General features: G+C 37.9%; 1 protein-coding gene across 9 annotated transcripts in view; it reads right to left on the reverse strand.

Annotated features, from left to right (window-relative positions):
* LOC126101058 (serine/arginine repetitive matrix protein 1-like) overlaps window positions 1-25,193 on the reverse strand; it is a 158,618-nt gene that overhangs the window by 60,277 nt on the left and 73,148 nt on the right. For all 9 annotated transcript variants that reach the window (XM_049911729.1, XM_049911728.1, XM_049911727.1 and 6 more), the window contains one exon: window positions 3,175-3,389. In XM_049911729.1, the coding sequence (XP_049767686.1) occupies window positions 3,175-3,389 (215 nt within the window). The remainder of the gene's footprint in view (window positions 1-3,174; window positions 3,390-25,193) is intronic.

The raw sequence follows: 25,193 nt of genomic DNA on the forward strand, positions 1-25,193 counted from the left end.
TCACTCTCAAACAGCACAAAAGAAGATTGAACACGGGAATCTTCCTCTGCTAGTTCTGATTTATTTTATTACGATGCTCATTTCTCTCTATATAAGTGGGCATCAACAGAATATTTCTGCACTATAAGGAGAAAACTGGTGATTGAAATTTCACAAAAAGATCTTGTCTCAACAAAAGTTGCCTCTGTTTTAATCATTGTCACTCAAATTGGTGTATTATATCCATGGCACACTCGCCCCTATTTTGTGATAACACAGAATGAGCTGTCATTTCTTCTTTTTTTAAAAAATTATTTCAATGTCCTCCACCAATCCTACTTTAGGTTGTATGTCCCAACAAGGCTAAAATTTTCTGGATTTCCTGTTTAAAAAGGCATTTTTTCCTGGATGAAGATAAGCTGTAAGCCCAGTGAAAGTACATTTTTTCCTTGTTAAGCAGCAATATGTTTTCCATCAGAGCTGAAATACTTATCAAGCATTTCAATTGTTAAGGTTTTATACACTTGCATAGAACTACCTCGTACTTTAAGATATGAAACCCAGCGAAAAAACAATGCACTCTGGATAGATCTTAGATGCACCGCAACATGTAGACTGCATATTTTGTATTTAAAAATTGTCAACATGAATTCCAGCAAATACTGCATAGCAGCTTCCAAAGTACTGAAATTAAGATTGTGATGTGCTTTTTTCAGCCAACTGTACAACTGTAGTTCATGTTATGGGATCTCGCCACTGACAGCAGCGTAGACATGCAATGTAGTCAGCCAACAGTAACATCACTGTTTAGTAGTGCGAGCACACTAACAGGAAACATTCATGGTTTAAATTAATATACATACAGTATAGCTACAAGAAAAGCTAAGCTTTAACATTTAATAATGGCGGTCAAAAATTTTTTGCTGTGTTTTTCTTGATGGTGTGGTTCGCAGGACCTTAAAGAGCACAGCTTAAGTTCCAGCAGCTGTATATTTCTGACAACACGATTATAAATTTCACTGCTATGCACTAAACATTTTCTGGATTACCTGGATGAATCCATGTTCCATTGAGCACTTTAACTTTCCATAGAAAAGCCATTTCTGTGTGAAATTGCACTCACCTCGCACTTTTTTATTAAAAAAAAGAATAATTGTACTTTTTGCCATTGTTATTGTATAATTTGTTATCTATGAAAGAACTAAAATACCACACATTTTTTAAAAATGTGGCTGATCCTCAAGGAGTTAAGCTGGAATGAGAGTCAAATGTTCCATGATTTAAGGAATTTACCACACATTCTCACATGTAGCAAAATTCATTTCGTATGAATAATAGAAATTTATTTTGAAAGTAACACTTCGCATACCACCATTCAAAATGTATTTTTAACGACCCATTACAAATGTAAATAGTTGTGAAGTCACTTTCATCTAAAGTAGTTTGTTTTTACGAAGTATTGTGTTGTCTCATCCTAAAGCCAAGACACATTGTGCTGCTGGCAGAAACTTGTGTGGAATTGTATTTCGTCATCGTAAATGGTGCATTTTCTTCGAAATTAAAATTTTATTATGGTGTTATTTTCTCATTTATGTTTTATTGCTGCAGTAGCAGGCTAAAGTAAAATTCTCTGTTAGGGTATCAGTTGTTACCAGTCAGAATTACAAAAATTTATCTGGAATTAAAACAATGAAAAATTCCCGTAATTCTAAAAAATTACCGGGTCTTAGGAAAAAATTCCCAGGTTTTTCCTGGCTTTCATGGTTGTCCGAAGGTGTGTAAATCCTGCATTTGGTGCAAATCCCCTAATGCACATCAATACTCCAGAAGAGCAAGGACAAGAGTCACCTGTGAATGTTGAACTGTTAATATCAGACCGCATGGTCCTGCGTACAGCTGTTGTAACACAATATGCAAGGCTGCACTAATACGGCTGCTGGTTACTAATGCACCTTGGAATGCAATACCAATATGTCCTTACAATTGTTTCAATAAAATTTCAGTGTCCTATGACCACTCATTTTTCACGAGGGCCCTCTCAAGCAGCAAAAGTTTAATTATAATTATGCTGTACAATTGATGAATCCACATCCAATTAATGAATCAAATCACTAGGAAAACTCAGTTTTAATCCAGTTTTACAATAAAACTTAAATTACAAATTATGAGACAGTAGTTAAAACTGACAAAAAATGGGAGGAAAAATACAAATAGTGAAAGACATTGACTATGCTCTACTGTCAGTCTAAAATGGCATAAATGTAAGAACAAATAAATGTATTACTATCATGAACACTCATTGGAATGCATGCAATTATTTACTGCACCAAAAATCATTCCCTTTAGAATATTTTACATTTGTCATATTAGAAAATAAAGGGTGAAAGCATTTTTTTTGTACAGAGAAATGAAATAGCATTTCCTTAAAAGTCTTCTTTCTTTTACATAACCGATTCAAAGCGCAAATTTCAATTAAACATTCTGAGAACATTAGCATCAACTGGGAAAGCATTAGATTAACTATTAAGGATGGTGCTGGAATTCTTCACTGGTGTCATAAGAAAAACAACCTTGCAACACTGATCTGAAGTCACTTAAGAAGACCCGCAAAGAAAATCTAAACTGGATGCCATCCAAATAACAGACCAGTGTGTAAACCACTGTACCACATCACTCACTGAAGTGTCATTAAGCGACAATCATCCCTATCTCTGAGCAAATAAGGTATTAAAGTAAAACCTACAAAGTGAATAACTATCAATTCAAAAGTACACATGAATTAATCTATAAGTTATTAAAACACATTTAAGTATACTCTCAAAAATTGAGATGCCACTATTATTTCTTTTAATATTAGTTTGTAATGAACCAGCAGTACGAAGTTAAATTCAAACCAACACTATACTTCTTGTTTTACATACTTTTTCGGCTAATGTAACCCTCATAAGCGATTTTATTTTCTACTTTCAAGCACAAAAAACAAGCCATAAACACCACAACTCTATGTTTTTATGTAAAGTCATAGACAATAAACAATAATGCTAGGAGAGTGAAATAGAGACAAGTCTGCATACATAAAGTACAGAGAGAGAGAGAGAGAGAGAGAGAGAGAGAGAGAGAGAGGGGGGGGGGGGGGGGGGGGGGACTTCTACAAAAAAATCCTCCCATCTTCTAGCCACTAAATACCACACTTACCTGCATTTTTGTCTGACTGGTCCGAAGATGAAGACAAGCTACGACTTGAAACTGAACTTCTAGAATGTTTGCTAGGGGAACGAGATGCACGACCATCAGATCCTTCACCAAAATCACCACCTCTGTCAGAGGCCGATGAACTGCCACGTGAGCGTGAGCGGGAACGGGATCGCGATCGTGACCGAGACCGAGATTCTGACTTCTGTGGTGGCAGCCTGTATTAACGAGACAACATTAACTATGTACTTTTCTGCAAGTGTGCAATTCAATGTATAACAGATACTTCAAGAAGTGCCACAGAAATGGAATTTCAGCAGCTCCTGCCAACTGTCACTAGCCTTGGTAATGTAATTTTTATTTATGTCTAACATGTTAACAAAAAAGGTTTTTGCGTTTCCAAAATTACAAAAACTTCACTTCTTAAAAGTGACTGTAATACACGTTGTTACATATACAAATCAAAACGAGATATTTTTAACAATAAATGAAGAAACGTAATTCATATTTTGGGAAACTGAGTCTGTAACAGGTAAAAAACATGAAAGATTTTCCTTTTTTGCCATACTGCAACCAGGCAACTGAAAGAACTATTAATCTACTTTTGGAAAACGTAAACCAAACCAAGAACAACTGATTCGGAACAGTCCAAGATGGTTTAGATGATTTAAATAAAACATGCAACAATTTGGAAACAGAGAAGAGCATTTTGAAGAACAGAGACAAGAGTTTTAAAAGAAAACATGAGTAACAGAGGGCTGCCATGTGGGAAAGAATGAAGTTTTGGAAGCACAAGAGTAAACTGAAAAGCCAAATTTCTACTTGGAAACTTCAAATGCATCTGGACTGTTTCATGTGCTCCATTCTTTTGTTGTTTTGACACATAAATAACCCCGTTCTACATAAAACGGAACATCAATGGTGAAGCAACAAAGGCAACAGTTGTCTCTCCACGCTGATGAAATATCTGATTAACTTTTCATGAAACAGCACTGTTACCAATACTCTAACTGAACAAAACACTAGACAGGAGTGTTGCTTTCTTGTGAGTATTGCCAACTTCTACATAATATATTATTTCACATTATTTCTAAAAGTAAGAATGGGTCAAAGCCAATTAGTTTTTAATATGGTGAATACCTGGTACCAGCATGAACCCCAAATTAAGGCAACACTGACTGCGAAGGAAGTGACAATGAGTGTGACAACTAAAGAAGAGGAGGAGGAGGAGGAGGAGGAGGAGGAGGAGGAGGAGGAGGAGGAGACCCATAACAGGCAAAGATATGCATCTGATGAGAAGGCACTGCTGTTGAGAAGTAAAACTGTGGCTAGTGTTAGCTGCAAAACCTGAAGTGACAGGGCTAGAATCTGTCACTAGGAAAGAAACATGGGTGGTGACATACCCAGCTGGACTGAAAGATGGATAAGATCTTACAGTTACTCTAACATGACAAGCTAAACCATTGTAACTACTATGTGGTAAGAACTGAAATAACATATCTGATCATACAAATGAAGTAGACCATAGCAACAGATGCATTAATGTGTGAAGTATGTAGAAGTGTTGATGGCTTTAATTTCTTAGACATCATTATGAGCTGCCACAGAAATGCCACAGAGTTATGAATGCTTAAGCTGGTACAGCTACTGCAGTAAATCATTAAACAGCACCTGTTTCAACAAATATGTATGTAGTGGCATACTTGTTTCTGGTTGAAACAGTAATAAGTAATACAAGCAGCTATGGCATGGTGAATTATTAATTTGTTTCTATATATCTTTGAAATAATAATATTATGAAAAGGAAAGTTGCTACACACCATGTAGCACAGATGCTGAGTCACAGATAGACACAACAAAAATATTGTCACAAATAAGTAAAGCTTTTGGCGATTAAGGCCTTCGTCAACAACAACAACAACAACAACACACACACACACACACACACACACACACACACACACACACACAAACCTGCAGGCTCAGGCAACCGAACTGCGATCAGCAGCACCGGTGGATGATAGGAGTGGAGACTGGGTGGGGGTAAGGAGGAGGCTGGGGCAGGGAGGGAAGGGATAGTGTGGTGGTGGTGGGGGGGGGGGGGGGGGAAGACACTGAAGTGTTGCAGTTTAGACGGAGGGCAGGGGAGAGGTGGGGGGGAAGTAGCGGAAAAGTAGAGAAGTGAAAAGACTGAGTGTGACGGTGGAATGACGGATGAGTAGTGCTGGGATGGGAACAGGGAAAGGGCTGGATTGGTGAGGAAAGTGACTAACAAAGGTTGAGGCCAGGAGGGTTGCAGGATCATAGAATGTATTGCAGGGCGAGTTCCCACCTGTGGAATTCAGTAAAGCTAGAGTTGGTGGGGAGGATCCATATGGCACAGGCTGTGAAGCAGTCACAGATATGAAGAACATCATGTTTGGCAGCATGTTCAGCCCACTAGTTTCTTGGCCACAGTTAGTTGGTGGCCATTCATGTGAACAACCAGCTTGTTGGTTGTCATGCCCACATAGAATGTGGCACAATGGTTGCTGCTTAGCTTGTAGATCACCTGCCTTTGATAGGATAGGTGAGGTTCGTGACCAGATTGGAATAGGTGGTGGTGGGAGGATGTATGGGACAGGTCTTGCATCTAGGTATATTACAGGGGTATGAGCCACAGGCTAAGAGGTAGGGAGCAGGGGTAGTGTAAGGATGGACGAGTATATTGTGTAGGCTCGGCAGACATCAGAATACCACTGTGGGACAGGTGGGAAGAACAGAGGGCAGGTGGTCATTTCTCTTTTCAGGGCATGACAAAAGATAGTCGAAACCCTGGCAGAGTATGTAATTCAGTTCCTCCAGAGTCTTGGGCGGTACTGAGTTACAGGGGGAATGCTCCTCTGTGTCCAGACTTTGGGACTTGGTAGGAGACTGGAAAGATAAGGCACGGGAGATTTGTTTTGCACAAGGTTGGGAGAACAATTATGGTCTGTGAAGGCTTCATTAAGACCTTTGGTACATTTAAAGAGGGACCGTTCGTCACTGCAAATGCGACAACCATGGATGGCTGGGCTGTACGGAAGGGACTTCTTGATATGGAACAGGTGGCAGCTGTCGAAGTGGAGGTATTGCTGGCAGATAATAGATTTGATATGGACGGAGGTACTGGTGTAGCTATCTTCATGGTGGAGGTCAACATCTAGGAAGATGACTTGTTGGGTTCAGTAGCACTAGGTGAAGCAAATAGGGGAGAAGTAGTTGAGGTTCTGGAGGAACGTGGGATAGAGTGTCTTCACCATCAATACAGATCACAAAGATGTCATCAATGAATCTGAACCAGATGAGGTATTTAGGATTCTGGGTTTTTAGGAAGGATTCCTCAAGATGGCCCGTGAATAGGTTGGCATAGGATGGTACAATGTGGGTACCCATAGCTGTACCACGGATCTGTTTGTAGGTAATGCCTTCAAAGGAAAAGTTATTGTGGATGAGGATATAGTTGGTCATGGCGACTAGGAATGAGGTTATTGGTTTGGAATCCATCGGGCATTGGGAAAGGTAGTGTTCAATAGTGGTAAGGCCATGGGCATTTGGAATGTTAGTACAAAGGGAGGTGGCATCAATAGTGACAAGCAGGGCACCACGTGGTAAAGGGACAGGAATTGTGGAGAGTCGATGGAGGAAATGGTTGGTATCTTTTATATAGGAGCACTTTGTCGATCGTATCTACAAGTTTTCTATCTCTATGAATGTTTCTTTCTTCTCATCAAACTGTTCCATACTAATTCTACGAAACCTCATTGCCAACAGTCTGAATCTTGTTGGGATTTCATCATCAATAGAACTGGTGCACACCGAACACCTACTCAACACTTCTCCAGTAGTCAATTATCATCACACCTATCTTATCACCAAACTACACTTTCTGACAAACAGTGAAGCACCCCATAAGATAAGCTTGAGATAATATGTGGTGTTCTTGTAGTGATTACGAAACCGTATGAAACTAACAAAGAACTTTGCAGTATGAGCCCTATTATCAGTATGATGTTACAGCCTTTTCTAGCCTGGATGCATGAACTGATTGTGATGGGAAGCCAAGCTGGCCTAAAACTGTTGTAAATGGCCCTTAATACCCTTTATACTGGTACTGGGATAGAGTTGATGTCTGACTGGTACCATACATTATATTGGGGACCAAGCTGGGGATCTTGCTGGCCAGAGCAGTACCTCAAAACCACAAAAACAGTACATAGCAATATGTGCAATTCGTAGGAGGACATTATCCTGTTGAAAACTTGTACCATGATAGTGTTGTATGACAGGTAACACCTGAGGATGCAGGATGTGCATGACATACTGCTGTACCATCACAGCTTCCTCTGTCACTATCAGACATGGCAAGAAATCATCCACATCAGCTTCCCACACCATGACACCAGATGCAACACTGCTGTGCCTCTCCAAAACATTAGCCACACTTGCTGATGATGGTCAGCTGGGGTTGTGCGGAACTGTGATTCATCACTGAAAACAATGCAACACCATTCAGCAGCAGCCCATGCTTCCCTGTCATGGCATCACTCCAAATGCTTGATAACAAGTATTGAACACAAAAAACACTAATAGACAGCTCATGTGAAATCAACCATAGTGTAGTTCCTGGGATCTGTGATTTTATGTACATTAATAGTAGTTGTTCAGGAAAAATATTACAAATTGATTTTTTTTGACCATTCATTTTAAAGATATTAATCTTTAAACTTCTCAAAATTCAGTGATTTTTGTTACAGTAAACCCCATATTAATGAACCCGCTTTTAAGGAAATCCCACTTTTAAGAAATACTTTCGTTGGTCCCGGTGATAACGCCATAAAAACAGTGTTCCCGAAATTTGGTTTTAATGAATCGCGCTTTCTTTTGAATCCCGCTTTTAAGGAATAAGTGCATTACAATTCGCAAATTAAAATACAGTCTGCAGCTGCACCTCTTGTTTTTGGACATTAAATCATAATGTTAGGCTTTGATCATTTGCATTCTTAAAATCTATGTCCGTGATAGCGTTCAGATATTGGTCTCGTATCGATAGTTGTGAAGTTATCGAGACTGGTGACTGTTAAACTGATCACTTGAAAACACAATTCTTCTGCACTACACCACTCCAGCTGTCGTGTCTGACGCTATAAAGTGAAAGCATTAAATGTATACTGTAGTTGTGTAATGTACTTACAATAGTGTTTTCATACGTGTAATATGGCCAGTAAATGAAGAAAACCGACGATACAGCAAGAAGCTAACAATTATTCAAGATTTTGAAGAGAATCGCAATACCTGTATGAAATTATGCGATGTTACAAAGAAGTACAATTTGGCGCCATCACCTTTGTGCGGAATAATGAAAAATAAGGAGGCTTTATTAAATTTAGAAGCACACGGTTCATGTTCATCAAAAAGGAAGAATATTCATGAGTCGTCTTCCAAAGCCGTAGAAACTGCTCTTTTAGACTGGTTTCAGGGAATAAGAGCCACAAATATTCCCATAGGTTGCAATGTGTTGCGTGAGAAGGCGTGAGATATTGCACTGAGGATGGGATATGAGAACTTCAGTGCATCTAACGGCTGGCTAGATCATTTTAAAAAATGTAACAATCTCTCAACCCAAAATTTAAGTGGAGAAAGTGCGTCTGTGGACAATGAAAGTGTGGAGCATTGGAAAAATTATACTTTGCCACGTCTGATTCAAGGGTATGATTCCAAAAATATTTTAATGCCAATGAGACTTGTGTATTTTATAACCTCCTTCCACCTCAAACACTTTCAATTAAGGGCAAAAGAGTAAAGAGAGAATGACAGCATTATTGTGCGTGAACACTGACGGAAGTGGAAAGTTGCCACCTTTAATTATTGGTAAATTTAAGACTCCAACAGTATAGCACTTTTATTCATTATTGTGATATCTAATTCATTGAGTGCCATTAGCAAAATAAAATTTTCTCCTTTTAAATCAAGATACCAGTTGATGACTTTTGATGTGACCGAACATCCAAAATATCTTGAAATTAAAAAAAAGTATTATAAATATATCGAGTTCTTTTAAATTTGCCAAGAAACATTTTCATGTTCACTGTATTTTTATATGCATTATAAAGTTAATTTGTGATTATGGAGTAATTCTATGGCCTAAATAGCCTAGGTTCCAATTTTGATTCTGGAACACTTATTTAGTGTATTTTGATCTAAACCCTTAGTTGAGGAAAACCCTCTTTTTGGTCCCCTGAGATTCGTCAAAAAGGGGTTTTACTGTACGTTCTGGAACCTTGCGATGACCATATCTCAAAAACTATTCGACTTACAGACCTAAAATTTGTATCCTTTTATTATAATTTAATTATAATATTATAATATGTCTGCTTGTGTCTGTATATGTGCGGATTGGTGTGTGTGTGTGTGTGTGTGTGTGTGTGTGTGTGTGTGTGTGTGTGTGTGTGTGTGGCGCGCGAGGGCGAGCGAGCGAGTGTATACCTGTCCCTTTTCCCCCCTAAGGTAAGTCTTTCCACTCCCGGGATTGGAATGACTCCTTACCCTCTCCCTTAAAACCCACATCCTTTCGCCTTCCCTCTTTCCTGATTAAGCAACAGTGGGTTGCGAAAGCTTGAATTTTGTGTGTGTGTGTGTGTGTGTTTGTATTTGTTAGTGTCTCTATCAACATACCAACGCTTTCGTTTGGTAAGTTACATTATCTTTGTTTTTTGATATATTTATCTCACGTGGAATGTTTCCCTCTATTACATTCATATCATTAATTTGAGACACTTAAAGTAGTAAAGGAGTTTTGCTATTTGGGGAGCAAAATAACTGATGATGGTTGGAGTAGAGAGGATATAAAATGTAGACTGGCAATGGCAAGGAAAGCGTTTCTGAAGAAGAGAAATTTGTTAACATCGATTATAGATTTAATTGTCAGGAAGTCGTTTCTGAAAGTATTTGTATGGAGTGTAGCCATGTATGGAAGTGAAACATGGACGGTAAATAGTTTGGACAAGAAGAGAATAGAAGCTTTCGAAATGTGGTGCTACAGAAGAATGCTGAAGATTAGATGGGTAGATCACATAACTAATGAGGAAGTATTGAATAGGATTGGGGAGAAGAGAAGTTTGTGGCACAACTTGACCAGAAGAAGGGATCGGTTGGTAGGACATGTTCTGAAGCATCAAGGGATCACCAATTTAGTATTGGAGGGCAACGTGGAGGGTAAAAACCTTAGAGGGAGACCAAGAGATGAATACACTAAGCAGATTCAGAAGGACATAGGTTGCAGTAGGTACTGGGAGATGATGAAGCTTGCACAGGATCGAGTAGCATAGAGAGCTGCATCAAACCAGTCTCTGGACTGAAGACCACAACAACAACAACAACAACAACAACAATTTGAACCCAACAATTACGTTTCTTGTTATCCTTTTATTCAATTACTTATAAACTTTAAAATACGTGATACCATTTTTTTAATTATTGAAGTTCCAAAACATGGCTTTTTTTTAAAGAAAATGTATGTCATCATACACTATTTGTTAATCTGTTTGCTGAATTTCATGATGGTATTCCAATGGGAACATACTGAAACCAAATTTTATTTTACTAGTAACTGCAGCCTGTAGCAGGTAATATGTAGAACTGGCACTTATTAAAAGTTGTAAGACAAATTTGAAATGTGGAAAGCATATAGGGATTTCAAATAATTATTTTTTATTTTCTGACAATTTATTGCATTGTAACAATTCAGGATGGCTACTCACACATGGGTAAAAAATTGAGAATTCCATGTATGGGAAGACGATATCATAAGAAGCTCCTGCGAAATTAACAGTGAGTGGTTGGGAGGAGGGCAAGGCCCTTGAGGATTTTCTTTCCTCTCAGCTGTAGTTCAAGTGCAGTTTTAAAACAGATAATTTAAATGGACCAATATTCAAATAAATAGCACAGTTTGAAACACTTAGGATTTTCAAATTTGATTTATAAAGCTCAACAGAATTACATTACAAAGTTTGTTTAAAAAAGACAGAATTCCCTGAGAATTTACAAAATTCCTGAAATTCCCTGTGATTTCACTGACTTTTCCAAGTAAAATATAATTCCCTGACAGTTCCAGGTTTTCCAGATAATCGCCACCATGGAATTATTCATATAAATTTAAATTCAGATTTGGGTTTCCTAAGTTAACTATGAAAATATTTTAACCAATACTGCAAAATCACATGCTTAATAAAGACTCTAAAGAATTTACTTATTTCTACCTTTACTTTAAAAATACAATACTATTAATTCATATTATTGATTAAAACTGGTTTAGCTCTTATTACAGTGGAATCTTGGTAGTATGTACCATTACCACATTTTCCAACAACATACATCCAATTTGCCTGTCCTTCCTCCCCACTTAGCGTGTTCAGTTTTGGCTGTATCAGTACTGTTTGGCAATTGCAGTTGCTGTGTGTCGAAATGTGCAGGAAGACAGTGCTATTCAGTGCCAACAAATTCTGTTGCAGATTGTTTGCTAGTGTGGAAATTATGCATGGATGTAGTTTGTACAGGTTGGCAGACATCTGCCGAGGACAAACAATAAACTAACTAGTGTGTAACTCTTTGTATTTACCCTTTGACTGATCTCAGCCTGTGATTTTTACTGTTTTAAACAGTGTACTGGTACGTCATGGGTATAAGGAGAGTGAGACAGTTAACAAATGAAGGAAAGTGGAACACTGTTTAGAAAGTGAACAAAAATTCACACATGAACCATGTTGAAACTGAACAAAAATTGAACACTCCTCCATCAACATCAAATACAATAGTGAGCGAACAAACAAAAACTGAAGCATCATGTTTGCAAGGAGGAATCAGAAACAAAAATGAGTGTAGACAGTCAGTTTCCGGAGCTGCAAAATGTGCTTCTGACAAATAAAACAATCTCATGCTTCAAATATTCCAACTGATTGTACCACTGTTCATGAGAAAGAAATGTATTTGGCACAAAAGTTGGGACTCCAAGATTTCAAAGGACCCAATGGTTAGATCAAAAGGCTTAAGAACAGAAATAATTTAGTGTATAGAAGTGTTTGAGGTGAAGCTGGACGCATAAACATTGTTCAGTTATGGAAAAATACTCTTCTATCAGCCAGGGAAAAGTGTAGCCCCAATGATGTTTTTAGCGCAGATTAAGTAGGCTTATTTTTTCACCTTCTGCGTGGTGAAATTCTTGACTTCAGTGGAGAAAAATACCACAGCAGATAATCTCGTAAACTGATTGATTATGCTGTAATGAAGGTAGAACAGAGAAGCGAGTGAAACTAATAAGGCAAAGAGACCACGATGCTTTACAAATGTGCCGACATTTCCATGCGAAATATACATCTAATGCAACACAAGGATAACAACTACTTTTGAATAATGCTCGTGTGCTTGTGACGCGAGGTTGGGTGTTAGGAATAGAAAAATTATCCTGTTTATTGACACAGTTTGCAGTGCATCTTCAAAATACAGTATCTACATAATATAAATGTGTTTTTGCCCTCCAATCGCACAAGCTATTTTGAGACAATTGATAAATGCATTATAAAATGTCTAAAACAAAAAGACAGGAAGGTTCTTTTGTAAAAGAGGCAACTCATATCATGAAGAGAAAGATTATGACCTTGGATGTGATTCATCTTGTAAGATGTGCCTGAGAAGCTCTTCAAGAAACCACAATCTCAAATTGCTTCAAGAAGACTAGCTTTCATTGGACACTTACAGAAGACATCACATCATCAAGAACTGCAAATGAACAATGACAGTACATAATGAGGCGAGGAGAAAATACTGATTACTGTAAATTCGATGAATATACTGAATGTGAAGAAGGTGTTGCGTCTTTCAGTCCGTAACAGCTGATGAAGTCTTGCAGGAACAGATGGCATAGAAAAAGGACAAGACAAGAATGAAAGAATGTTTGCTGGTTGCTACAATGTTAAAAGCTACTGAAACAACACCACACAGTCCAGTCAATGACGGAAAATTAGGGGGAAAAATCGTGTAATTGCATCTCTTTACACAGTGCTAGGAAGGAGTGTCGTGAACAACATACTAAAAATTCTGACCAGTGGAGTGTGAACAATGGGTTAGATGTGAGTTTACAGGTCACTTTTTAATGTTTTTCTTCCAGTACCTCTTCAGACTGCAGCTTTTAGCAAAAATGTTTCCCAGCACAAAATCAAAAACATTAAATTTCCTACAAAAAGGTCCTCCTCCTCTTTTTCTGTTGGACAAATAGTTCGCACACTGCAGGGGATGGAAAAATGGTAGATTGTCAAAAACATTGTTCTAACATTTCATTTTTAAATGAAGTGGTTAAAAAAGAAATAGTAAGTATGTGTACACATTTAAATGCAGTAAAGCCGTATTATGGAATAAACTGTGTTCTGCAATTTGATGGTCGAGCAGGTGATTCCCCACTCTTATCTACCCCACTACGTAACAAGAAGCAACTACAGAATGTTCCACGGAGTTATATGGGCATTCATTAATTCACCACCAAGCAACTGGTTACAGTTAGATGGCTATACAATATGCTGTCAACGATAGACAAATCAAAAACACAAGGACATGTTTTACATAACAGCTCACGTAACACCACCAAATAAGTACTCAATATACTGAAAACAACAACATTACACTAACATGAGCTCAGTGAAGTTATTTTGTCTACTAGCATAAGAGAACTGGAGCAGAGATGTCAGGGAGAGATAGACTATCTGTGAAGTGAGAAGTGAGCTGCACTCGTTGTGGGGCAAGTTGCCTTTCCTGGAAGAACACTACAGCTGTCATACAGATGAGTAAGAATCAATTTCACCTCTAGTAGTGTAGAACTGTGAGCAGAGATTTACAGAGTGTCTGTCCCATGCATTACATGTGTTAGTGTTACTAGTGACTCTTATCTGCATTCCATGTAGTGTTAACACCATTTTGTATAAAATAAACATTCTCTGGTTATGTCTCCACAATGCACCACCAGTGATTCATTGGGTGTACTGTGGAGGGCGCATATAACTTTATGAAGCACCATTAATTGCTCTTCGTGATGTAATGGGGTAGATAAGAGTGGGGAATCACTTGCTCAACGATCAGTTTGCAGACCTGTGAAGGAGGTAAGTGCATTAACACAATCCGGGAACCTACTGTCCCTAGCACTTCTGCACTCCACACGTCTTCTCCCTCCTCCCTGTTATACTGCCAGAACACAATTCATCCCTTAAAACAGCTCTACTGTTCTTAGAAGTGGTACTCACATTTAATATTTGTTTTAACCCACTTCATTGAAAATTAAAATTAATTTTATATTGTTAGAAGAAAATTTTTAAAAATCTATGATTTATTGATCCCTTGCCATGCAGAAACTACTAGCCCTAGAGAAAAAATTAATAGGACCTTTTCTGTAGGAAATTTAATGTCATTTAATTTTGTACTGGGAAACATTTTTGCTAGAAGCCATTGTCTCTGAGTTATTTGAGGAAAACATAAAAAAGTGGCCTTTAAAGCCACCCTCCACCCCACTGCTCATAGCCCACCGGTCAAGATTTTTACTGTGCAGTGCAGAAATTTACAAGTACGCGATTTGTTCCCCCAATCAACTTTTTTGGTCTTCATTGTCTGGGCTAACATTTAAGCATTTTGTTTTGAGGATTGAAGTTGACAAAGATGAGCTGAGCGGGTATCCCAATATGGATTCTGGTACTCATTGAACTACTTTGGTTGTGTTGCTAAGTTGTGGCTTCTTTGGGTGATCCTGTAGTGACACTTCTGCAGCAACGCGAGGAGAATTTAAGTGCAAGATAGCTCGTAGCTGGGCTGTCCGCTCAGGAGGGTGTTGGCTGGAGGTTGGGTGGGAGTTGGCAGCTGGACAAAGCCATGCTTGGAATCATGGCTTGTGCTGCGCTGCCCTGGTGGGGTGCTCCCTGTGTTCTGATGGCTGATGTTTACTTCGCGGGCAGTGCTTTCAATTATTGGAAAGTTGAGGTGACAAGCATGAGGTGACAAGGCCACATGCTACAGTTTGTTTTAGCAATATCCCTGCTGCCTTTGTGGACGTGGTGACCTAAATTGTCCACAACTGCCTCTGGCCTAATGTAAGAACCATTGTAAGCTAAATATTTTGAGCCCGTTAATGGTTAGTGGCAGTTTACGAGACAAAATTCTACTCTGGTACCATGAAGTGTCATTCACTGTTCTTTCCTGGTCACTCTACTGGCCATACTTTTGTCAATGCATTGAAGGTGGATTAGCATCCTGACTGTCACTAAGTCTAACACTTACTTGACTGTAATTCTTGCCTTGTATCATTGGTATGTGGATTTGTACATTTCAGAATTTTGTGTTCCTGAAGTTAAACATTCCCTCTCAAGTTTGATATTTGTGCTTTATTTCTGAGGTGTTTCGGTGGAGGCCTGTGAGATGTTTCACTTGCTATCTCATTTGCATTCATAGTGTATGTTTTAGGATACATACTGCCTCTGTACCACGTTCCCAAAAGCAGGAAGTAACACATTTTTGTAATTAGCAAGTGTAATGGTCTCTTCTGTCTATTTATAACAAGTCAAAATTTTATTTAATTGTAATTTGTGCTATTGGTGTGTATATTGGTAAACCTGAAAACCAACTTCACTGAATTTAAGTATTTCCCTCAGTTTTGTTTTTGTGGGGAAGAAAAAAGTCGACGACGACAATTTCTGATTGCATGTTCAGATATCCCTAATGTACGATTTGTCATTTGCTTACCATGTCAGTCTAATTTGTATTCCGTATGTTCTAGAATCTACGATATTGCAGTGCCCGGGTTATGCATGCATCTCCAAAGGAACACTGCTTCCAGCGGGCAAGCGACTTTCAAGTAAAATGTCTCCGCTGTACGGGAGTATACATAACAGATGTACATGCACTGGTTGTAGACACCGGGTTGACAGCAAATGGAAGTTTGGGTCTGGCCGTGGGTCGTACTCAGATAGCCAAATCATAAGGCGACAGCTCGCGATAAGCAGGAAATCTGGGTTCATGTCCCTGCGCGGTCAAAATTTTCACTGTTGTCAATTCAATTATAAAGCTGAAAGTTCTCCATATTCACAGCTGTGAAAACATTTGAGGTAGATCTACTGTTCTGAATTGAGCAGCCATGTGGGCTCCTGAAAGTGTGGCTGCTTTTCATAATTGAACAGCTTAAGTCCAATTACAGCATTTTGCTCTGTTCGCTTCACGGACACGTGTCATTTATTTTTCTTTAGAATATTTTTATTAACATCCTTCTATGTCTGCTTCACAACTGTGTATAGCTTGTTTCTTTTTTTTTAATGGCCGATTGTTTTAGTACTAATTGTAAAACATTCTATTCCGCCTGCTTCACAGACAGACGTGTGCAAAAGAGTCTCTTTTAAAAACTTTGGATTAATGGTTTCACTGTCTGCTTCAGAGGTACGTACAGCACCTAAGCACCAGCTATCTGTTATTGTTTAGTATAGGAACTGCTCCTAAAATCATAAATCAGAATATAAAGATTTGTTTTCAGTTCGCCGATCCTTGTTATCAAATGTTTGCCTGCTGTGGCAAATAAATTTTACTGTAATAAACAAATGTTTATATTTTATTTATGCTCAGCACCTTACTACTTCCAGATCCTAGCTCCCTAGCAGTTAAGGAGTGATGAACATATTAACTTACATGGAAAATACAATATTAGAATCAGCATGAGAAAGAGTCAACTACTGATATGCTTTTCAATGCTTTGTGAGGATGGGAGTATAAACAGAATCAATTTGTGGTATAGTGTACATCAGGCTAACAAGATGTATGATATAGTGATACTTTTGTTGAAATGTCAACCCTTATTCAACTACCAGTAGTGATTCACTAATGTAAAGGCTTAAAATGGAAACCTTCGGCTATTTCCGAAAGTGAAATAAAAATTGCGGTTTTAGTGTACAATATTTTTCTTTTTGTACATCACATGCCAAATATGTATTTTTCACATTAGAGGTTACACTTTCATGTTGCGTAACTTTCCTGCATTCCAATGGCAGATGAGCACAGATCCAATGTATCAGATTTAGCCAATGTCACTTTACTTGCTTCTGGTACAAGTTCTTAAAAAGTCATATACTGAAGTATGATTTATTAAGACAGCATGTCAGAAACTGTGGTGTTATGATCGCATATTATCCCGAATATAGTACCCCAAATTCCACATTTTCACCAGTAAAAAAATTGTTGCCAAATTAGGTATTTTTCAGTAGTACTTTATGTGGCTTATAACCAGGGAGTTATATATTAGCAGTTTTGTTTTTCTTGTGACAAAGCTGTTTCTGAAAATATGCATATTTGCAAAGTAAGCTCTGTTTCTTGTTCGTATTCTTTCCCTTATAGCTTTTCCAATACTGTTATCATTTTTTATTAGGACTCCCACGTAGCTGAAAGAGGGCACTCCTTTGAAGCATTTCCCATTGATGTTTAGGTCTTTTGGGTTCTTCTGGCCTCGGATCGTGACATTACCATATATTTTGTTTTCTATTCATTTACTATGAGGCCAATTTTTAAGGCTTCTGTTTCCATTCCCTGGTATGTTTCTTGGAATGTACTGATATTTCTTCCTACTATAGCAATGTCATCAGCACATGTAATATCTGGCTAGTTTTCATAAATATGGTGCCTCTTTCATTGACTTTATTTACGCTATGCAGGGCTATATTGAACAGGAGACACTGTCATCTTGCTTCATGCCTTAGAGTCAAAGCTTTCACTTGTTCTGCTAAGGACCTTTACTTTTGAATTTGTCTCTGTCATCATCATCATTCTCATTAGTCTTATTAGTTTAGCACATATACCCACTTCTTCTAGTACTCTGTATAGTTCTTGTCAATTTATGCCATCAAACACTTGTTTGAAGTCAATGGATAGGGTGTGTGTGATGATGTTTGGTTTGTGGGGCGCTCAACTGCGTGGTTATCAGCGCCCGTACAATTACCCAATCTTTGCTCAGTCCAATTTCGCCACTTTCCGGGATGATGATGAAATGATGAGGACAACACAAACACCCAGTCATCTCGAGGCAGGTGAAAATCCCTGACCCCGCCGGGAATCGAACCCGGGACCCCGTGCTCGGGAAGCGAGAACGCTACCGCGAGACCACGAGCGGCGGACTCAATGGATAGGAAATGCAGATCTATATCATATTCATGGAACTTTTCCATCATTTGTCTTATCACAAATATTTGATCAGTTGTTCCTCTTTCTGGTCGAAAGCCACACTGATATGCCCCTAGTATGTCTTCTGTGCACTTTTGTATCCCTTCATTTAATATGCTTGTGAAGGTCATATAAGCTATGCTTAGGAGTGTTGTACCTCTATAGTTTTCACGTGCTGTTCTGTCCCCTTTCTTTCAAATGGGGATTATTTTTCCAGTTTACAAATTATCCAGCACAGTTTCTGTTTCCCATATATCCGATATTAATGTGTGCATTATAACCTCACAATCAGTTTTTATTAATTCTGGGATTACGCTGTCTTCCCTAGGGGCTCAATTGTTTTTTGACTTGTGCACAGCCTGGGAGACATGATTTAAAATGTCTAATACCCAAATAAAAAATTGAAAGGCACAAAAACTAGAATACAAGTTCAATATTCTATTCCACTGATCGTGCTTGGTACTTCTTGTATTTCAATGTGTGAGTTTCAACTATTTTATTGGGCAATAAAGCAATTTAAATCACAGCACTGTCTCATTTCTGTCACTCTGTTACCTGAGCACATGCACTTAATGAGTTATACATGCATGCAGCAACCTGCACCTTTTCCCACTCCCGTGCTTTGCTAATTTTGTCTCAACAATTGCTCTCTAATTACAAGTGGGTGTTTTGTTTGATTGTATATTGGTAACATACATTTTCTATTGTTCTACAAACAAACAACTAAATTATAAGTTATATAAAATACAAATGATATATCATACTTTACATTGTTTACATCGTTGTATGGCATGGTTTAATAAATTTTAAAATAAGACACACCAAAGTGCACTTAATTAGTACTCATTAACTAGGTTTATGAACCAGCCTGTAAATTGTGCAGTCGTGGTACAGTTGGAAATGCTAACTGCAGTAAAATAAAATTTATTTCAAAGTGTTCTCCTTGGAATACTTTTATGAAATTTGACACACGTTAACAAATAGCATGAAACACATTTTTAAAAGGAAAGAAGTTCCCATTATGAAATTTTCAAGATTCCTGTACGTAAAATAAATTTTTTGATATACAGTTATATAAAGATTTCAAAACATTAAAGAAATCATACAATTTTATAAACTTTGGAAATCAATAATTCAAAACAGAATGTACACGCAATCTTCTGTTTTGGGTTTTACTTTATTTTCATAGATAGAATAAAAATCATACAAAAATTACAAAATTCTAAAGCATCAAGATTCAAATTTATTCTTTTATTTCACATGGAATGACCCTATCTAAGGCACTGGGGTGGCCATTCTCAATAGTCAGAGAATTTCAACTCTTCTCATGTATTTTCTTCATAGCAGATACCACAGCGAAGGAGGTCACATTTCCCGCTTTTGCTGTATTAATTTATTTGTCTACAATTAGTTTCAGCCTTCTAGCCAATGCTCAACTGACTCTGTCATTCTGCAATAGAAAACTGCCATACGTATTGAAATCACAGAGTGTTTAAATCTGTGTCTTCTATTCTTGTTGATGTACAAATGTTTTTTTTCCCCCTTGACAGTTTGATCAATTTAATAAATATCCAAATGTCAAGCTATCAAAACAACATACCAGCATTTGTAAATCAACACAGGTACAAGCCTTTACCATTTCAATATCTAGAGTTGGCTTAAAGAAGAAAAAAGAAGAAAAATAATTTGAGAAAGGACTATAAGACTGAAACAAGTTATGAACTAATAAGTTATTGCAGCGGAAGTTGAAAATGTCACCTACTCCTGATCATTTACACACCTGCCAGCAGTGTGAACGCGTACAAAATTATGTTCCTATGTGACCAAGTATTCCAGACGCTTCACTTTTTCGTCAGGCAGTCTATCTATAAGGTGGGAGGGCAGATTCTTTTACTCAGTCCCACAGACTGCTTTCACAAATGGGACTCAGTCCCTTCTTTTAGCCACAATCAATTTGTTACTGTTTCTTCCCTAAAGTAACATTAATATTTGAAGTGTTCTTTAGATACAATTTAAAGACTGGCAAAATCTTTCGACCAGTGTAATAATTTTCGTAACTCATAGGATATACTCAACAGAAAACGGGTACTAAATGAGTTTCTTTATTAAGTTATCCATCCCATTTCAATTACAATCATTATCAAGGAAGCAGTCAAACTGAAGAGAAGTGAACATTCTTTGCAGCAATTAATAAACGAAGCATTAGCGTGTCACAAAATAGTAATAATTCAACAAATTGGATAGAATCTGAGTAGTCTCACTAAAACAGTAATTAAGAAAAATCAAACTGTGGAAATATTATGAAAAGCATTGGCTCCTACTCACCATGAAAGGGCTGCAGACATCAGAACAAAAGGACTGTTAAGGCATGTGCGCACAAGCACACTACAACTACCTACAACAGAATGCATTCTGGCTGCAGCAGCCGGAGATACTGGTCACATGGGTGAGCTGTACTTGTCTGTGTGAATGTGTGTGTTTTCTGAAGAAGGCTTTGGCCAACAACTCAATGTGTCGCCTTTACAGTGAGTACCAATCCATCCACTTCATAAATTGTTCATCAACAAAGAAGTCAGACCAAATATACCTTACTTCACCAATGAGAGGGGCAGGGAGTGTCATATTGAATGCTATCATGTATCAAATAGAATTAAAATATGAATAAAGTCAAAGCTATTTAACTTTAACAACTCTTTGTTTATAATTTAGAGCTTGTGTGGTACTGACAAAAATAGAAAATAAGGTAGTACTGCTAAACAAGTAGTTACCATCTGAAACTGACCACATCACTTTTGTTTGTATTATACCTCATTTATAATGTTCTAAGTAACAATGAACACATGAGGTTTTTAAATTTTGAGAAAGTTATTTATGGATAACAAATTAATGCATCAAATTACCAACACACTGAAAAACCATTAAAATTAATGTCAAACAAGGCAATATTCATTAAATGCAACTATTTTCCCATTTACAATAATTATACAAATACCAGCACACCTATGCTATGCAAACAGACGAGAAAAAAATGACAAAACAAAGAAGCTATACAAATGGGGACCTTAAACAGCGAAGTGTTAGCTCAAAGATGCAAGTATCTAGCTTAAAGAATCATGCAACTTGAGAGTAATTCATTTAAACAATAGATCAACTGTCAAGCAGAAACCTTATTTGCAGAAATAGAAGTTGTGGCACAAAATGTGTCCTTATAATAAAGAACAACTATTTAAGGTAATATCACCCTGATCCCACACTGCATTTCTACACAAAGAACGGTACCTTGAAAGCACACTAAAGAAGCCTCAGAATATATAAAACCACAGTCATCAATATGAACAGCAGTAAACACTCAATGTTAAAAACTCAAGGCTGTTAATTTGGTTTCAAATGGGAAGAATCCACACATATTCTTATTTAGTGAGCAACAAAATTTTTTTTATAGTAACAAGTTTTCTTAATTTAAAAAAATTGTTCTCATGGACAAAAACAGAAGCTTCACTGAATGGAGCTTTCAAAAATTCTACCTACCATCCTAAGACCCGGATTTTTTTGAGCACCAAACTTAAAAGAATTTCTGGGCAATGTAACAGAATACTGCATATTATGACCCATTAACCCTGCACTGCAGCAGCACTCAATATAATTGTAAGAAGTGGAATACAATCATCTCCCCCCCCCCCCCCAAAGCCTTAATGGCAGGAGGGAGAATTCCAATGGCATGTGGAGTGAAACACATCCAGAGCTCTTGACTGTCATGTTGTTGAGCGTACCCCCTCCGGTAGTATATGTTTTGCCAATTGGAGTCACTGGACAGGTCTTACAGTGGAGAGCCATATGGGTGTAGGAGCAGCATATATCTGCATCTATATAATCTGCAAGACGCTGGCAGAGAGTACCATATATCACAACAAGTAATTTCCTTTCCTGTTACACTTGTAAATAGTTACACTTGTAAATAGAGTGAGAGAAAAATGACTATCTATAAAACTGTGTACAACCCTGATTTCTCTCATCTTATTTTCACGTCCTTATGCAAAACATACGTTGGCAGTAGTAAACTGTTCTGCAGTCAGCTTGAAATGCCGGTTCCCTAAATTTCCTCATTAGTGGTTCATGAAAAGAACATTATCTCCCCTCCAGGATTTCCCGAAAGTCCAAGAAACATAATTTGTAATACTGCATGCTGATCAAACCTACCAGTAACAAATCTAGCAACACACCTACGAATTTCTTTGATGCCCTGCTTTAACCTGAGCTGGTGGAGAACCCAAACACTCTAGCAGTACTAAAGAATGTGTCGCATTATTATTCTCTGCATCATTTATTTTACAGATGAGTGACAAACTCCCAAAATTCTCCAATAAAATGAAGTTCACCATTCGCCTTTCCTGCTACCAACCGGACATGCTCATTCCATTTACTGCTTTGCCTAGATACCTAATCAATGGGACTGTTTCAAGCAGATCACTACAAATGCTGTACTCTAACGTTACAGGCTCATTTTTCCTACACATCTGCATTAACTTTCATTTTTCTACATTTACAAGAAGCTGTCATTGATGACTTCAACCAAAAGTCCTGTATAAGTCATCCTGTATCCTCCTACTGACATTCGACAGCGACACCTTCCTGTATGCCCCAGCATAATCAGCAGTCACAGATTGCTGCTCTACCTGTTCATCAATTCACTTATGGACACAGAAAGTAATAATGGCCTTTTCGCACGTTCCCTGTGGCACTTCTGACAATATCCTAGTCTTCAATGAACACTCGCCATTGAAAACAACACAGTGGTTCTATTATTTAGGAAGTCTGAGTCGCTCACATTTCTGGTAACCTAATCTGTATGATCAGACCTTTGTTAAGTAGGGCACCCTTTCTGGAATATGGCTCTTACCCTTTATCCATGCTTATCAGAGTATTACATGAGAAAAGGGCTAGCATGGGTTTCACACAAATAATGCTTTCTAAGTCCATTCTGATTTGTGGACAGAAGTTTTTCCTGCCTCAAGGAAATTTATGACATTCAAACTTGGAATGTGTTCAAGAATTCTGCAGCAAACTGATATTAAGCAGGTCTGTTCTTTTACTTTTTTTTTTAATATAGGAGTCACCTGTGCTTTCTTCCAGTTGCTCGAGACTTTGCACTGGTTGAGATTTTCACGATAAATGCAAGCGAAGTAAGCGGTCATGCTGCAGAGTACTCTTTGTAAATCTGAATTGGAAGTCCATCTGATCCTAGCAAACTACTTGTTTTGAACTCTTTCAGTTGCTTCTCTATGCAATGACGACTATTTCTGTGTTCTCCATGTGGCAGTCTGTGCACCAGTCAAACCACTACATGTTTGTTTGATCCTCCTACGTAAATGGTTTGTTTTTGCTATCTTCTATTGGTACCCTAGACTGGTTGGTAAGTGACTTGATATAAGCCTTCAACTCACTTAGTGATCTTATGTATGGCCAAAATTTCTCAGGGAGATCTTTCGCATGTGGTATAGCGGCAGAAGTTATTGTGTACTTCATCCATCAATCTCTTTACAGATGCACAAAATTTTACTAACTTTTGCCTGTTGTCATTTGCATGTTCTTTTTTGAACTGAAAGTGCACCAGTATCTGTTTCTGCAGCATTTTCTGAATTTTATTATTAAACCAAGGTGGGTCTTTTCCATCATTAATCTACTTACATTGACCAGGAGACCAGGATGGCAACTGTTAAAATTTAATTACTTTTTGTTTGTAGGTTTATTGTGAATGGCAGTATGTAGCTGATCATTGGTAAGGCCGAGGTCAGCAATAAGGAAAGTGACATGAAATATGGAATAGGATGGCATGAAATTTAATTGAGAGACTGCATTAAGAGATACCAAAAGTTTCAACATCTCAGCCTCATCATAAGACCATACTGCAAAAATGTCAATGTATTTAAATCAAGCAAGGGCTAAAGAGTTATCAATCTGAAAAAAAAAAAAAAAAAAAACCTTATTATGTCCCATGCAAAGGTTGGCATAGGAAGGAGCCATCCTGATTCCCATGACCATGCTCATGATCTGTTTGTACACCTGTCCCCTAAAGATAAAGTGCTTGTTAATAAGTACAAAGTTGATTAGGGTTGGAATAAGGTGCTCTCTGGTTGATGTGATGTTCAGCACCATGCAGACCACGTAAATAGGCAATGTTGATAGAGAGGAAGGTGGCATCAGTGGTGACAAGTAAGGTGTATGGTGTAAGTGGGAAGAGCACAGATATCAGACGATCTATGAAATGGTTTGTATCTTTACTATAGGAGGGGAGTCTTTGTAGTATAAGTTGCAGGTGTTGATCATGAAATGCAGTGACACATTCAGAGGGTGCTTTGAAGCCAGCAACAATGGGATGGACAGGGTGGTTGGGTTTGTATGGGTTATGAAATCCTGTGGATTGAGGTTTTTGTCACTGCAAGGGGCCTGAGGTTTAAGGAGGGATTTAGGTCAGTTTGTAACACAGTGATGGGATCTTGATGGCAGACACTGTAAGTGGAAGTGTCAGGAAGCCAGTACAAATCCTTGCTCATATATTTCCATCGATCATATATGACACTGGGAGGATAATTGTGTCATTAGTTTTGAGGGATTCAAAATGCCTGCAATCTGCAGAGGACATGATAGGGTCAAAATGTAGTCACCCGAGGAATGACGGTGAAGCACAGTTGACTGTTAGGAACTTTTGGGAAGCTTGTAAGAGTTGATTTTGGAGTAGTAGTGATTGTTTAAGTTGGGATCATAGTCATTACTGTTCAAGG

Source organism: Schistocerca cancellata, chromosome 9, assembly GCF_023864275.1.
Source record: "Schistocerca cancellata isolate TAMUIC-IGC-003103 chromosome 9, iqSchCanc2.1, whole genome shotgun sequence".
Lineage (NCBI taxonomy): Eukaryota > Metazoa > Arthropoda > Insecta > Orthoptera > Acrididae > Schistocerca > Schistocerca cancellata.